This window comes from Sorex araneus, chromosome X (assembly GCF_027595985.1).
Source record: "Sorex araneus isolate mSorAra2 chromosome X, mSorAra2.pri, whole genome shotgun sequence".
In the NCBI taxonomy this organism is placed as follows: domain Eukaryota; kingdom Metazoa; phylum Chordata; class Mammalia; order Eulipotyphla; family Soricidae; genus Sorex; species Sorex araneus.
The window spans coordinates 158,494,221-158,507,875 of record NC_073313.1 but is presented as its reverse complement, the minus strand read 5'-3'; the positions used below and the strand labels follow the sequence as shown (position 1 = coordinate 158,507,875).

General features: G+C 50.0%; 1 protein-coding gene across 1 annotated transcript; it reads left to right on the top strand.

Moving 5' to 3' along the window:
- The first annotated feature begins 3,454 nt into the window (after nt 1-3,454).
- On the top strand, nt 3,455-4,408 carry LOC101543840 (olfactory receptor 6K6). Its single transcript, XM_004613931.1, has one exon. The coding sequence runs from the start codon at nt 3,455-3,457 to the stop codon at nt 4,406-4,408; it is 954 nt and encodes a 317-aa protein (XP_004613988.1).
- The last annotated feature ends 9,247 nt before the right edge of the window (nt 4,409-13,655 follow it).

The following is a 13,655-nucleotide window of genomic DNA, read 5'->3' as shown; positions in this document are numbered from 1 at the left end:
ACAGTTAAAGCTGGTCTGGAGCTTAGGGACAAAGCAAGGACTCTGCATGGTGGAGGATAGTCCTCAGAGGAAGCCCTCAGCGCGCCACAAACCAGGGCGGGGTCTTGTCACACCAGAGGTGCTTTTCACCAGAGTTGAGAAGTGGGCCCCAGCAAACTCACCCCTTTCTTGCTTTAGAAATATATTTACGGGGCCGGAGCTAGAGCGCAGCGGGGAGGGTATTTGCCTTGCACGCAACTGACCTGGGTTCGATCTCCAGCATCCCATAGGGTCCTCAAGTACCGTCAGGACTAATTCCTGAGTGCAGAACCAGTAGGAATCCCTGAGTATCACTGGGTGTGACCCCCCCGCCCCCCCCCCAAAATCACATTTACAAAAACCAAGTGAGAAAATGTGCATAGAAAGTTTTATGCTGTCCGAAGGGGAAAGAGCAGAGGGCTAGGGACAACATGTCCCCAGGGCTATGCTGACTAGCTCCTGAGGGTGCTAACCAAGCTCTCCACCCTCTAGAGAGGCAAGATTCCTAGTGTGCAGGGAAACCTCTGGAGCCCCAGGAAATCCCCCTGAGGGATCTGCTAATTGGAATGGGACCTGCTCCCCATAATTTGTCCCTTGGAGAGGCAGAGAAGAGCCTTTTTCTGGGGACCCAGCTGCTGGGATCAACACTCTCCTGGGAAGCCACCCAGTCCACAAAGGCAGAGAGGGTGCTGGCAGGGAGGATTCAGAGCCTGCCTGGAGGGCTGGGCTGGGCTTCCAGCCTCTCTGCAGCCTGCAGGGCTGCCCCATGCTAGGGAACAATTTCCTCTGGGCAAAGGGGGAAGAATCCCAAATCCTTAGCACTTCTAAATTAAGAAATCGGAATAACTAGGCAGGAAGTAGCCAAGCTTTAGGCTTTGGGGAGAATGTGGATCTGCTTGAATACCAAGACCCTGACACTGAGAAAGGTCTTTCTGGAGTTCCATGGGCTGTGAAATCATCGTGATTTCTGGGCAGAGCCAGAGACGCACTCTGATCTGCACCTGAGGCTGATCCCAACTGTCCACACCTGCCAAGGGCAGTGTGCCCACAGACGGTGAGTCAACAGGACTCTGACTCCCTCAGTCCCTGAGCAAAGGCAGGTGTGCAGACACTCCAACTGTCGGAGCTGTCCGTCTCAGCCCTGCACCCACCCTGGGCTTCCTGCCTTCCCTGCTCCCCACCCCCCATCCTGCTTCAGATCGGTGGGTCCCGAGAGGGGGCTTGGAGGGACCCACGGGTGTCTTATGTGAGGCACGGAGGAGAGAAACAGTCACTTTCTTCCAATCCGCCTCTGCCACCCGGGGTCCAGGGGGTGAGGGTTCTTGTCTCACTTCCCAGAAAAGAACTTCAGGAGTAGACAAGCAGTGAAGTAAAGCAGATTTCATTTGGAGGTTTTTAAGGAAGGGGAAGGAGGGAGAGAAAGTGAGAGAGCAACGTACTGAAGAGAGAACCCGGGCTTCTGAGAGCAGCGAGAGCCCCTACACACATGCCAGCTTTAGATAGGAAAGCCCCCTCCTCAAGAGGGGAGATGCAGGCCACACATGCGGGCACAAGCAGTACTCGGACTCAGGTAGCAAGTTTTTCCCGCTTGCCCCCAGGTGGGGTTTCTCAGACCCTAGGTAAGAGTCTGTTGCTAGGGAGGTTACCAAGGGGAGTCCTCAGTGGTCTCTGAAATTCCTTTCCTGGCCTTTTGTTCCTGCTGGAGCTTCTGTCTGAGGGCAGGAGTCTGGGCTTCTCTGGGTCTGTTGCTGACCTGGTGAAAGTCTTATCAGGCCTTAGTTCCTGTTTTCTACAAAGTTGGCTTTCTGCAACTTCACGGCTACTGATATTACTATTTCCTAGGAAATTTATTGTCTTGCTTGGTGGGGGTGGGGGCTTCCCTATCTACCTTCCTGCCTACATCCCTTTCTCCCACCTCCTTCAGGGTCTGGCTCCCCCTGCCCCACCGGCCCCGCCCTGCTGTGCTGAGGCAGGTCCCGGAACAGACTTCTCTCCATCATCCCTTCCTTGCAGGGCTGGAGAGCGGGTGCGGGGGAAGGAGGGGACGCTTGGCTGTGCATCCTCCTCCTTTGGTCTGCTCCCCTCCTCCCTCAGAGATGCAGGGCAGCGACTTCCCTGGAGTGAAAAGAGGGAGTGGGAGCCCAGAGTAGGGGGCAGAGGTGGACCCTGGCTCCCGTGGACTAGGGGCAGGGCGCACAGTGCCCTTCTGAGAGGTGCTCAGACCCAGCTGCCGACTTAAAGGGAGAGCTCTTAACTGTGCTCCCCTGGGCCCCCTCCGCACTCCCTCTGCTCCCTCCTTCTCCCTGTGTAATCCCTCCATGCTCCCTCGGTGCTCCCCAACAAGTTTCCAGTCATGCTCCTTCCTTGCTCCCGACCAGAACCATGAGAGGAAGTGATGTCGGTGGGCCCCACGGGTGACTTAGGTGAAGCAGGGAGGAGAAAGACGGTCACTTTCTCCCCAGCCGCCTCTACCACCTGGGACCCAGAGTTACTGGGTTCTTGTCTTCGCTCGTGGAAAAGAATTTCAGGAGTAGACAAGTAGTGAAGTAACAAATTTTATTTTGAGGGAAGGAGGAAAGGATAAGTGGAAAAGAAAAACAGTAGGAGTAATGCACTCAAGAGAGAACGTGGGCTTCTCCAAGGGTGGAAGAAGCTCTACACACATCCAAGCACTGGACATGGAAGTATGAGAGTACACATCTCAAGAGGGGAGATGCAGGCGACACATGTGCTCGGCCACATGGGCACAAGCAGCACATGGGCTCAGGCAGCATATGCGCGCGCTTCCTTTGTTCACGGTGTCTTTTATAGGGTCTCTTCAACCTGCCCCCATGTGGGGCTTCTTCCCAGGTAAAAGTCCGTTGCTAAGGAGGTTACCAGGGAGGTTGGGAGTTGTGATGGTCTTCTTTAGGCTGGATCATATTTTAATCAGATGAAGGGAGAGGTCGAGGGAACTCGGAGGAACTTCATGGGGAGGGGTCCAACCTCCTCAGGGTCTGCTGAAGGTCTTATCAGGTCTGCTTTCTGTATCCACAGGGTGGGTCAGTCTCAGGATTCTCCTTCCCAGAGACTTTGTTAATCTAAGTTTCATTGCCAAGGGCCTTTCCCTATCTATCTGCCCACATCAGAAGGAGAGGCAGAATAGTGAGGAATGTTGGGAGCAGGTTTAGCACTCTCCTGGCAGCTGCTCCCATCTCTGCCAACAGGGGTGGGGGTGGCGGGCTCCTCCAGCTCTCAGACTTGAGGAGCAGCGGAGTGGGGTGGCCCTGGGACTGAGGCCGTGCCATGGACATGGGCTGCACGCTCCTACCACCTCCACCCAGGCAGGCTTTGATCCCTGCGTCCTAGTGGACGGTTTCACTCAGGCCCCACATTGGGAACGAGTCACTCCCCACCAGTGACCGGTGTCCTTGCATCCCCACAGCCAACCTGGCAGATGGCCGGCGGGAACTGGACCCTGGTGTCTGAGCTTGTCTTCTCGGTGTTCCCGCGCCGGCACGAAGGCAGCCTCTACTTCTTCGTGCCCCTGCTGCTGGTCTACGTCTTCATCGTGGCCGGGAACCTGGCCATCTTCCTGGCGGTGCAGCGGGACGCAGCTCTGCAAACGCCCATGTACTTTTTCATCAGTGTGCTGTCCTTCCTGGAGGTGTGCTACACCACCACCACCATCCCCAAGATGCTGGCCAGCCTGGCCGGCGAGCACAGGGGCATCTCGCTGGCGGGCTGCCTGCTGCAGATGTACTTCTTCCACTCGCTCGGCATCTCCGAGGGCTGCGTGCTGACCGCCATGGCCGTAGACCGGTACGTGGCCATCTGCCACCCACTGCGCTACCCCACCATCGTGACGCCGCGGCTCTGCGCCCAGCTCACTGCCGGCTCCTGCCTCTGCGGCTTCCTTCTGGTGCTCCCCGAGATCGCGTGGATGGCCACACTGCCCTTCTGCGGCTCCAACCGCATCCAGCAGATCTTCTGCGACTTCACCCCGCTGCTGCGCCTGGCCTGTGCAGACACGTCGCTGGTGGTCATCGTGGATGCCATTCACGCGGCGGAGATCCTGGCCTCCTTCCTGGTCATCGCCCTGTCCTACGCCCGCATCATCGTGGTCATCCTGCGCATGCCCTCGGCCGAGGGCCGGCACAGAGCCTTCTCCACCTGCACTGCACACATTGCCGTCTTCCTGCTGTTCTTCGGCAGCGTGGCCGTCATGTACCTGCGCTTCTCAGCCACCTACTCTGTGTTCTGGGACGTGGTCACGGCAGTCGCCTTCGTCATCGTGGCTCCCTTCCTGAACCCCATCATCTACAGCCTGAGAAACCAGGACATGAAGGACGCCATTCGGAGGGTCTTCTGCTCACAGCTCAGGGAGGGCGGGCTTGGGAAACGGCACTAGGGGCCCCCTGGGACCAGCTAGCTCAGCCTTCCGCTGGTCCCACCAGCTTCCAGGTTCTGTGGCCACAATGCCGGCTCTGCTGTGAAGCAAACCTGAGCTCCGGGTGATGGGTAAGACCTCAACGGTGCCCACATCAGTCCTCCCACACAGCCCCACATTCTTCAGATGGACCCTAGTGGCCCCGAGCACAGAGCCAGGAGCAGCTTCTGAGAACTGCTGACTGTGTTCAGAAAATTTGATTTTTTAAATTAAATCATTGTGAGAATCAGTTACAAGCTCTCATGATTGAGCTTCAGTCATACATGATCAAACACCCATCCCTCCCCCAGAGCATCTACTCATCAACAATGTCCCACCATCCCCAACACATCGCGTTCCCTGTCTCTGTGGTAGACTCTTTCTTACTCTCTACTTTGGGGCATGATGATTTACAATACAGATACTGAGAGCCCGTCATGTTTGAACCTTTGTCTACTTTCAGCACACATCTCCCATCCCGAGTGAGCCCTCCAACCATCATTGATTTAGGGGTCTCTGAAAATTCTATTTTATTATTATTATTATTATTATTTTGCTTTTTGGGTCACATCTGGCGATGCACAGGGGTTACTCCTGGCTCTGCACTCAGGAATTACTCCTGGCGGTGCTCAGGGCACCATATGGGATGCTGGGAATTGAACCCGGGTCGGCCGCGTGCAAGGCAAACACCTTACCCGCTGTGCTATTGCTCCAGCCCCTGAAAATTCTATTTTTTTCCTCAGCTGCACTAAGCTCTGCCCTTGTATGTCATAGATTTGGATGAATCTATTTCTGTGGTCGGTAAAACAAAATAACCAAGGCGAGAAAAGGCGTTGTTGATGCAAATCTCTTTTCAACAGCCTCTTCCCGAATCATCCCTTTGTCACCTCAGATCCCCATGTTCAGAGACGTTAGTAAGATCTGTAAGTCTGTGGTTCTCTGACAAATTATCTGCAGTTTGTAGATGCTCTGTGCTTTGCAGGCCTTCCTGCTCTGTGAGTCCTGCATGGGGGCCCTGTGGGGCCAATCTCTGCCCGGGGTGAGCCCCAGTATACGAGCCTGCCTTTGAGGTTGATGCCAGTGAGCAGGGCTGTCTGTCCATCTGCTCCACTCAGGCCAAGAGCCTCCACAGGACCGTGCTTAGTAAACAACACCTGTTCTTGTTAATTTCACCGTGCTTCGAAAATAACTCCTAATAAGAAAACAGGATGTCCTGTCACGCCCACAAGGTGTAACTAGCCTATCAGCTGCAGACACTTGGGCGTAAACAAGCAGCGAGAGGTATATAAGGAGAGAAGCTGCCTAGCTAGTGGTTTTTCCCCCGGGTTCCACCCTGGTTCCTTTTCCTTCGTCTATCCTTCGTTCGTCCTCTTTTCCGTTTGCATGAGAAGGTCTCTGAATAAATCACTGCAAGAAGAATCTCTGGGTTGCGTGTTATTTTACAGCTGGCGTCCCTGGGTGGGCCCGAAATACCAACTAAAGGTAAGAATAAGTGTTCGGTGCACCCCACTCTAGAAAGTGAGCGGGAGATCAGGATTTTTTTGTGTGTGTGCTGCGGATTAGAATCCGAAGAGCAATCCCCCACTAAGATGGGGCAGATTCTGGGCCTTTTCAAAATCTTTCATATTTTCTCGAGCCGGACTGAAGAGGGCAAGTCATTTATGAATTTGATTCAGTCTCTCTCCCGCAGAATAGGAGACCCGGAACTCTGCATTTCCAGAGACCAACTCCGGTCCTGCCTTAAAGTAGTTTATGAGGTTAACCCATGGTTCCCAGATGAAGGAACTCTAGAAACCAAGATTTGGAAAAGAGTTAAGAATAATGTCTTTAAGGCATCTAAGAAAGGGACTGAGATCCCCGTGGAATTCTGAACTACATGGGAGATTGTTAATTCTATTCTCCTATTTTTTGAATAGTGCAATTGATGTGGAGAACATTAGGAATAATACGGCCTCAGCTCCTCCCACACCTAAGTCTCGAAAGGGTTTTCATAGGAAAAATACTTCTTTTTTTTTTTTTTTTTGCTTTTTGGATCACACCCAGCAATGCACAGGGGTTACTCCTGGCTTTTCACTCAGGAATTACTCCTGGCGGCGCTTGGGGGACCATATGGGATGCCGGGGATCGAACCCAGGTCAGCCGCGTGCAAGGCAAACGCCCTACCTGCTGTGCTATTGCTCCGGCCCCGGAAAAATACTTCTGAGGCTGATGAATATAGCTCTACTTCCAGTGTATTAGATGGAAGTGATGTGGGTTATGAGTCCGCTATCACTTACTCAGATTCTGAGTCCGAGAGTGACTCAGCTAAGCGGCCTCCAGGCCACTAGGGACATGCTCCCAATCGCCCAGTCCAGGCAGAGAAGAAGCAGTATCCATCTTGTCGCAGGTTAAGGATGGATTCTCTCAGTCGTTTCAAACAGGCCTGTGTCTCGTACAGGCCTACATCTCCGTACTGTAGGGAGTATCTTGCATACTGGAGTAAAAAATCCTACTGGGTGCCTCAAGATTTTCTTATGGTTGCTAAGACATGCTTAAGCCGTTCTCAGTACTTGGAATGGAGAATGTGGCTCTATAATGAGGCCAAGGCAAAGCTTCAAGGCCTAGGCCATGCTGGACAAAACTTTTCAGGTATTGAGTTGACTTGTGAGATGTTAACTGGTGAAGGGAAATGGCGCGACCCAGAAAGGCAAGTCACCTTGCCTCATGCTGTTCTTGCTCATGTCCGTGAAATAGCCCTGCGTGCATGGGAGAAGGTTGATGCAGAAGCAGAATTTAAGGGAAGTTTTACAAAGATTTTCCAGAGAGCCTCAGAACCTTATGTAGATTTCATAGTAAGGTTGATGAAAGCCATTGAAATGCAGGTTAAAGATAAGGCAACTCAGAAGCTGTTGACTAAACTATTGGCTTTTGAAAATGCTAATGAGGATTGCCAGGCCATTCTGTGCCCTATTAAGGAGAAGGAAGACATATTCGGGTATTTGGAAGCATGCAGGAATGTTGGCTCTGCTAAACATAAGGTACAGGTCTATGCCTTACAGAGACAAGCTCAGAAAAGATGTTTTAATTGTGGAAAACCAGGCCACTTTCGTAGAGATTGCTATGCGCCCCCAAGCCGTGCTACGAGAGCACATCCTGGGCCCTGTCCCAGGTGTAAGAAGGGAAACCACTGGGCCAGAGACTGCAGAGCCAGACTTACACCTCCCGGGCCCTGTCCCCGGTGTAAGAGGGGAAATCATTGGGCCAGAGATTGTTGCTTTAATTTTGATGTAGTGGGTGACCCCAACTCAGGACACCTGCAAGGAGGCCAGCTCCAGGCCCCGCAAAATCAGGGGATGTTCCCAGTTTCAGCCCCTTTCCCCAGTGTGGAGTTTCAGAGCTCCAATCAGTATAATCGCTGCAGCCAGGGACGGCAGGAAGCGCAGCCTATTCCCTGCCCCGATACAGTTACTACAACCCCTTTTCAGTATAGAACACTGCGGCCTTAAGCCCACCACCTCTGCATTTTCAGCGGACATATGGAATGTTAAATCAAATACAAAAAGGAGGTATTTTCTCACTTGAATATAGCAGGAAAACTCCTCATTCGAGAAAAAGGCTATGCTTTTGTTTCAACAGATGATAACCCCGCTAAGAAACTTTGGATCCCTTTACGTCATCAGAGGTAGAATTCAACCACCTGATTTGGATCTCAGACCTCCAGTAGACCAAGATGTGCAAACTGATGCTCGTGCTCAGCCTGATTCCTGTGATGATATGAGCTGAAGAAGCAGCTTCCTGGGCCATTGCTACAACATGGCCTGCTTTGACGCCTGTGCATAGATTATCCCCTTCCTTACCCATCTTGATAAGACCAGAGTAGAAGTTCCCTCCATTTTATCAAAGAGTGGGCGGGGGTGGAAGCAGTACTGTCCTTGTTGCTTCTCGCTGCTTTGGTTTTTGCCTGGTGTCTATATAAAATGCAGCAAGAACAACTACTTATAAGGCGTGGTATTTACGGGCATTTGTGGCCCTGGAAGCACGGCAATCCCCGCAGCTTTGGCTTGCAACTATGAAACGATAATCTCGCTTTGAACACTCAGGTCTAGCTGGATGTAGCAAAGGTATCATGCAGGTGAGAGCCCTTAACTGCAGGGGACCTCCTGTGGTTGAGGAGTTTGGAAGGGTGCACTATACCCCACCTGACTCTTGGACCAACCTAAGACAGGGACCTACAATCGAGAAGGCTCCCAATGACGGGTAAGGCCAAGGGGGCCGAGTTCGCTACGCAGACTTGCTGTTCTAAAACAAAAAGGGGGAACTGTGTAAACAACACCTGTTCTTGTTAATTTCACCGTGCTTCCAAAATAACTCCTAATAAGAAAACAGGATGTCTTGTCACGCCCACAAGGTGTAACTAGCCTATCAGCTGCAGACACTTGGGCGTAAACAAGCAACGAGAGGTATATAAGGAGGGAAGCTGCCTAGCTAGTGGTTTTTCTCCTGGGTTCCCCCCGGTTCCTCTTCCTTCATCCATCCTTCGTTCGTCCTCTTTTCCGTTTGCATGAGAAGGTCTCTGAATAAATCACTGCAAGAAGAATCTCCGGGTTGCGTGTTATTTTACAGGCCATCAAGGACCAAAGGGTCCACCTGGAGGCTGAAGACGCTTTTCCTTACCCAGAGGCCCCAACTAACCTTGTGGTTCAAAAGCCAACCCGTCTCTCTAGGTTTTAATTTCCAATTCTGTAAAGTAGATTCTTAGGTGTAGCTTCCTTAGGAAGAGTGCGCGCACTTTTACTAATGACCATGATTTTAGATCATTATCGTTTCAAAATACCATATCATCTATAATTCTAAAACCTGGAATCTCCACTCTCTTTCCATGTCCACTGCTCAGGGACTGGGCACTACATTTACTCATTGTCTGTGTCGGGGTCCGTACAGCCTTTGGTACTGCACCAACTGCACAGAACTGCAATGCCCAAGCAGTGGGCAGGTATATAAGTGCTTTGAATAAATGCTATGAATAAATCTTATTAGGAAGCTGCCTGGAATGGAAAGTTTGTTCTCTCTCTCTCTCTCTCTCGCTCTCGCTCTCTCTCTCTCTCATGTGATTTTGTTGTTGTTTTGCAGAAAGAGAAAATTGTACCGCTTACTAAGCAAAGTCTAAGGTGCATTTCCTCAGCAAACTCTGTGGGTCACTGGGATCCACGGTCCCAGACGGCACTCACGGTCCTGGTGATGGTACCCTCAGTCCCAGACAAACCCACGGTCCCACAGATGGCACCCACAGTTCCAGATGGCACCCACAATCCTAGTGACGGCATCCACAGTCCCAGACAGCACCCACGATCCCAGTGATGGCACCCACAGTCCCAGACAGCACCCAAGGTCCCAGAAGTAAGTCCTGAGCACTGCCGGATGTGACCCCATAAAAAAATTAGCTCTCTAGTGATAGTTCCCCATCCTTCCTGTCAAATTCTGAGTTCCTAGATGTTTTACTGCACTGTCTTTAAAGTCCTGCTAAGAGTCTCATCATAGAGCTTACCTCTTCAGCCAAGCCAGCCTCCAGATCTTTCATTTTGCCACCTTCCGTTGTATATATTTCCCTTGATTTCCCCACAGTTATTCTTTGGCCATTGGTTTTTTGTTTTTATTTTTTTAATTTTATTTTAAATTATTTTAAATTGGCAGAGAGTCTCTTGCCCGCACACCTGGCTGTCTTCTCCGGGGCCCCTCAGAGGGAATGGGCTCCAGCTTCCCCCCCACCCGAGCAGAGCTCCCGGCAGCCAAAGACCTCTGGAACCTAGTTACAGCCATGCTCAAGGCCCCTCTCCACACGTTCAGACAAGCCTCACGCATGAAGGTACTGGCAGAGGAACCTAGGTGTGTGTAATCCCATCAACGGCCAACATCCAGAGACTTAAAAGCAAGCTCCCAGAAGCCATATCTTATAAGTGATATCTTATAACCTACTTCTCCTTCTGGGAGAAACTAGGAAGCTACTGAGATTTTTCTGCCCACATGGGAAAGCCTTCCAAGCTTCCCATGGTGTATTCATATGCCAAAGCCAGTAACAAGCTGGATCTCATTCCCCTGACCCTGAAAGAGCCTCCAATGCGGCATTGTTGGGAAGGACGAGTAGAGAGAGGCTTCTAAAATCTCAGGGATAGGACGAATGGAGAGGTTACTGAGACCGCTCAAGAAATTCGATGATCAACGGGATTTCATGACTTGTGACTATTTTATATTATTTTAAATTTAATTTAATTAATTTTGGGTTTTTTTTGGTCACACCCAGCAATGCTCAGGGGTTACTCCTGGTTCTGCACTCACTCAGGAATTACTCCTGGCAGTGCTTGGGGGACCAACAAACCACTTGGGATGGTGGGGATTGAACCCGGGTCGGCTGCATGCAAGGCAAATGCTCTACCCACTGTACTATCACTCCGGCCACACTGGTTTTTTTAGATTCATGGTAGAAAGCACTTAACAGATTCTCTCTCAGAAGCTAAATGTGTAGGTCAATACTAGAATTCACTTTTGATTCTCCTAGATCCTCTGCAAATAAATTTGGGAAGAGAGCTGTATGGGGCACTCAACTATATTTTGAAAACTATTTCACTACTGGGCCAGATTTTGAGACTCAGTATAGAAGTGAATGTATTGCTTGCATGGGATCCTTGATCCCACCCTTCTCTTTTTCAATCTCCTCTTCCTCTACCTCCTCCTTCTACTGCTGTTACTCACTCACACACACACACACACACACACACAGATTCTCTATTGAGTCTTTCCCATTCAGGTGTACAGTAGTACAGTATAGGGGGCATCTAGGAAAGAACCAATACAGGACATAAATTCAACCCAACCCATTTAGCCTCACACTAGTAAATATTGTTTGAGGATATAGTATGTGCCAGTTTCTGTTCTAGGTGTTAGTGTTGCAGTACTAAGTAAAACCAGGTTGTGCAGTTTAGACTACTTTTGTAAGTACAGGCAAAAACAGACCTAGGGGTGGGGGGTTGGGGCAGAGATTACCTACTGAGCACAGCATCCCCTCCCCCCCAAAATAAAGCCTTTTTGGTAATTTTAAATAAGTCAAAATATTTCAAAAACATTCTGGATTTAAGACTATGATGAGACGGCTTTAAGAAGTGACAGCTGGGAAGTACATGAAAGGGTGCATAGTCACAAAACAGCCACCCCTACTCACAGGTCTCCCAAATATTAAGAAGTGATGGGGCTGGAGCAATAGCACAGTGGGTAGGGCATTTGCCTAGCACGTGGCCGACCCAGGTTCGATTCCCAGAATCCCATATGGTCCCTTGAGCACCGCCAGGAGTAATTCCTGAGTGAAGAGCCAGGAGTGACCCCTGTGCATTGCCGGGTGTGACCCAAAAAGAAAAAAAAAGTGAGTATGCCCAGGTACGGGCAGTTCTTAAGATAAAGACTCAGGACATAGGATGCGGGGTTCATTTTGGGTGGGGATATCTGAAAATATTGACCAGAGCTCTTAACTTTGGGGATAAGTGGTTAGCACTCTTGGCTTTGTAGAACGAGAAACACAAGATAAAACCCTGACCGAGTTGGAGATTTGGCATTCATTTCCTCATTACTTGGGAAAATTAGAATCTGTATGATATTTTACAAAAAATCAGGCCCTTAAAGCTTAAAATAAAACTGCTAAGTTCTTAGCATAACTGAGAATATCTTTACTACTTTCCCAAAGATTGGAGGCTATGCATGGAATGCAGGCTAAATTAAGCATTAGAGCAAATAAACTCTAGTAAGCCACCTAGTAGGCTAGTGCTAGACTAGAAATTGTGATGCTTTTTTCCCTTTCAGTCCACATCTAGTCATGAAAACTCTTTAAATATGACAGTCTCCACAAGATTTCTGGAGTACATCCATAGACTTCTGCATGCTATTTCTATACGCTCATTGGTATGTCCGAACGAATGTGTTGAGAGGGGCCTCGAGCATGGCTGTGGCTAGGTTCCGGTGGTCTTCGGCCTCCGGGAGCTCTGCTTGGGTTGGGGAGGGAAGCTGGAGCCCATCCCCTTCGAGGGGCCCTGGGGAAGATAGCCAGGCGTTCGGGCAGGAGACTTTCTGCATGCATGAAGGTACCAGCAGAGGAACCCAGGTGTGTGTAATCCCATCAACGGCCAACATCCAGAGACTTAAAAGCAAGCTCCCAGAAGCGATATCTTATAAGCGATATCTTGTAACCTACTTCTCCCTCTGGGAGAAACTAGCAAGCTTCTGAGAGTTTCCTGCCCACATGGGACAGCCTTGCAAGCTTCCCATGGTGTATTCGTATGCTAAAGCCAGTAACAAGCTGGATCTCATTCCCCTGACCCTGAAAGAGCCTCCAGTGCGACATTTACATCTTTGGGAGTGCCAAATGAAGAGAGGCTTCTAAAATCTCAGGGATAGGATGAATGGAGAGGTCACTGAGCCCACTCGAGAAATCGACGATCAATAGGATTTCGTGATCGTGATCATTGGTATGTAGCCTCAGGGTTTAGAAAACAAAGGTCCCAAAGAACTTTTAAGGAAAGTCAAAACTGAGAAAGACTCAGGCAGCTATCGCTTGCTTGTTACTTCTGTGATTAGTGTCCATTCTAGAAGGTAATCTAATTGGTACAAGAGTGGTTAATAATACTTGAAACAGAACAACCAAGGGCTACTGAGGGAGTTCAGTAATAATATAGCACATGCTTCACATGATGAGGCCACGAATTCAACTCTCATCATCCCAAATCACTGTATCACTGTATCACTGTCATCCCATTGCTCATCGATTTGCTCAAGTGGGCACCGGTAGTGTCTCCATTGTGAGACTTTTTTTTGTTACTGTTTTTGGCGATCATCTGAAATAAACAAGTAAGTTACCAAAAGATCAGGTTATACTGCTCCTGGGTTTAAAATCCTCCAATACCTTCCCATGACATTTGGAATAAGATCTTCGAGTGACTCCTGCCCTGGTCATCTCTCTTTTCTCACTACCCGCTTCCTTGTTGCTGGCAACTCTCCAGCCACACTGTCTCCACTCAGGACTTTTGTTCAACTTCCTTGGAATGTTCTTGGTCTGATTTCCACTTGACTGGCTCCATCCTGTCATTTGTGCTCAGTTTGCAAATCACCGCTTCCGAGTGAACCTCTCTGACCACACTCTAAGTCACCAGCCTTTGCATTGCTTCCCTCCCATTTTCAAACTTTTCATCCTGCTTATCCCTGTCAGTCATGG

What these genes read in the sequence shown, in the direction of transcription:
- LOC101543840 (XM_004613931.1), top strand. Translation starts at nt 3,455, where the DNA reads ATGGCCGGCGGGAACTGGACCCTGGTGTCTGAGCTTGTCTTCTCGGTG.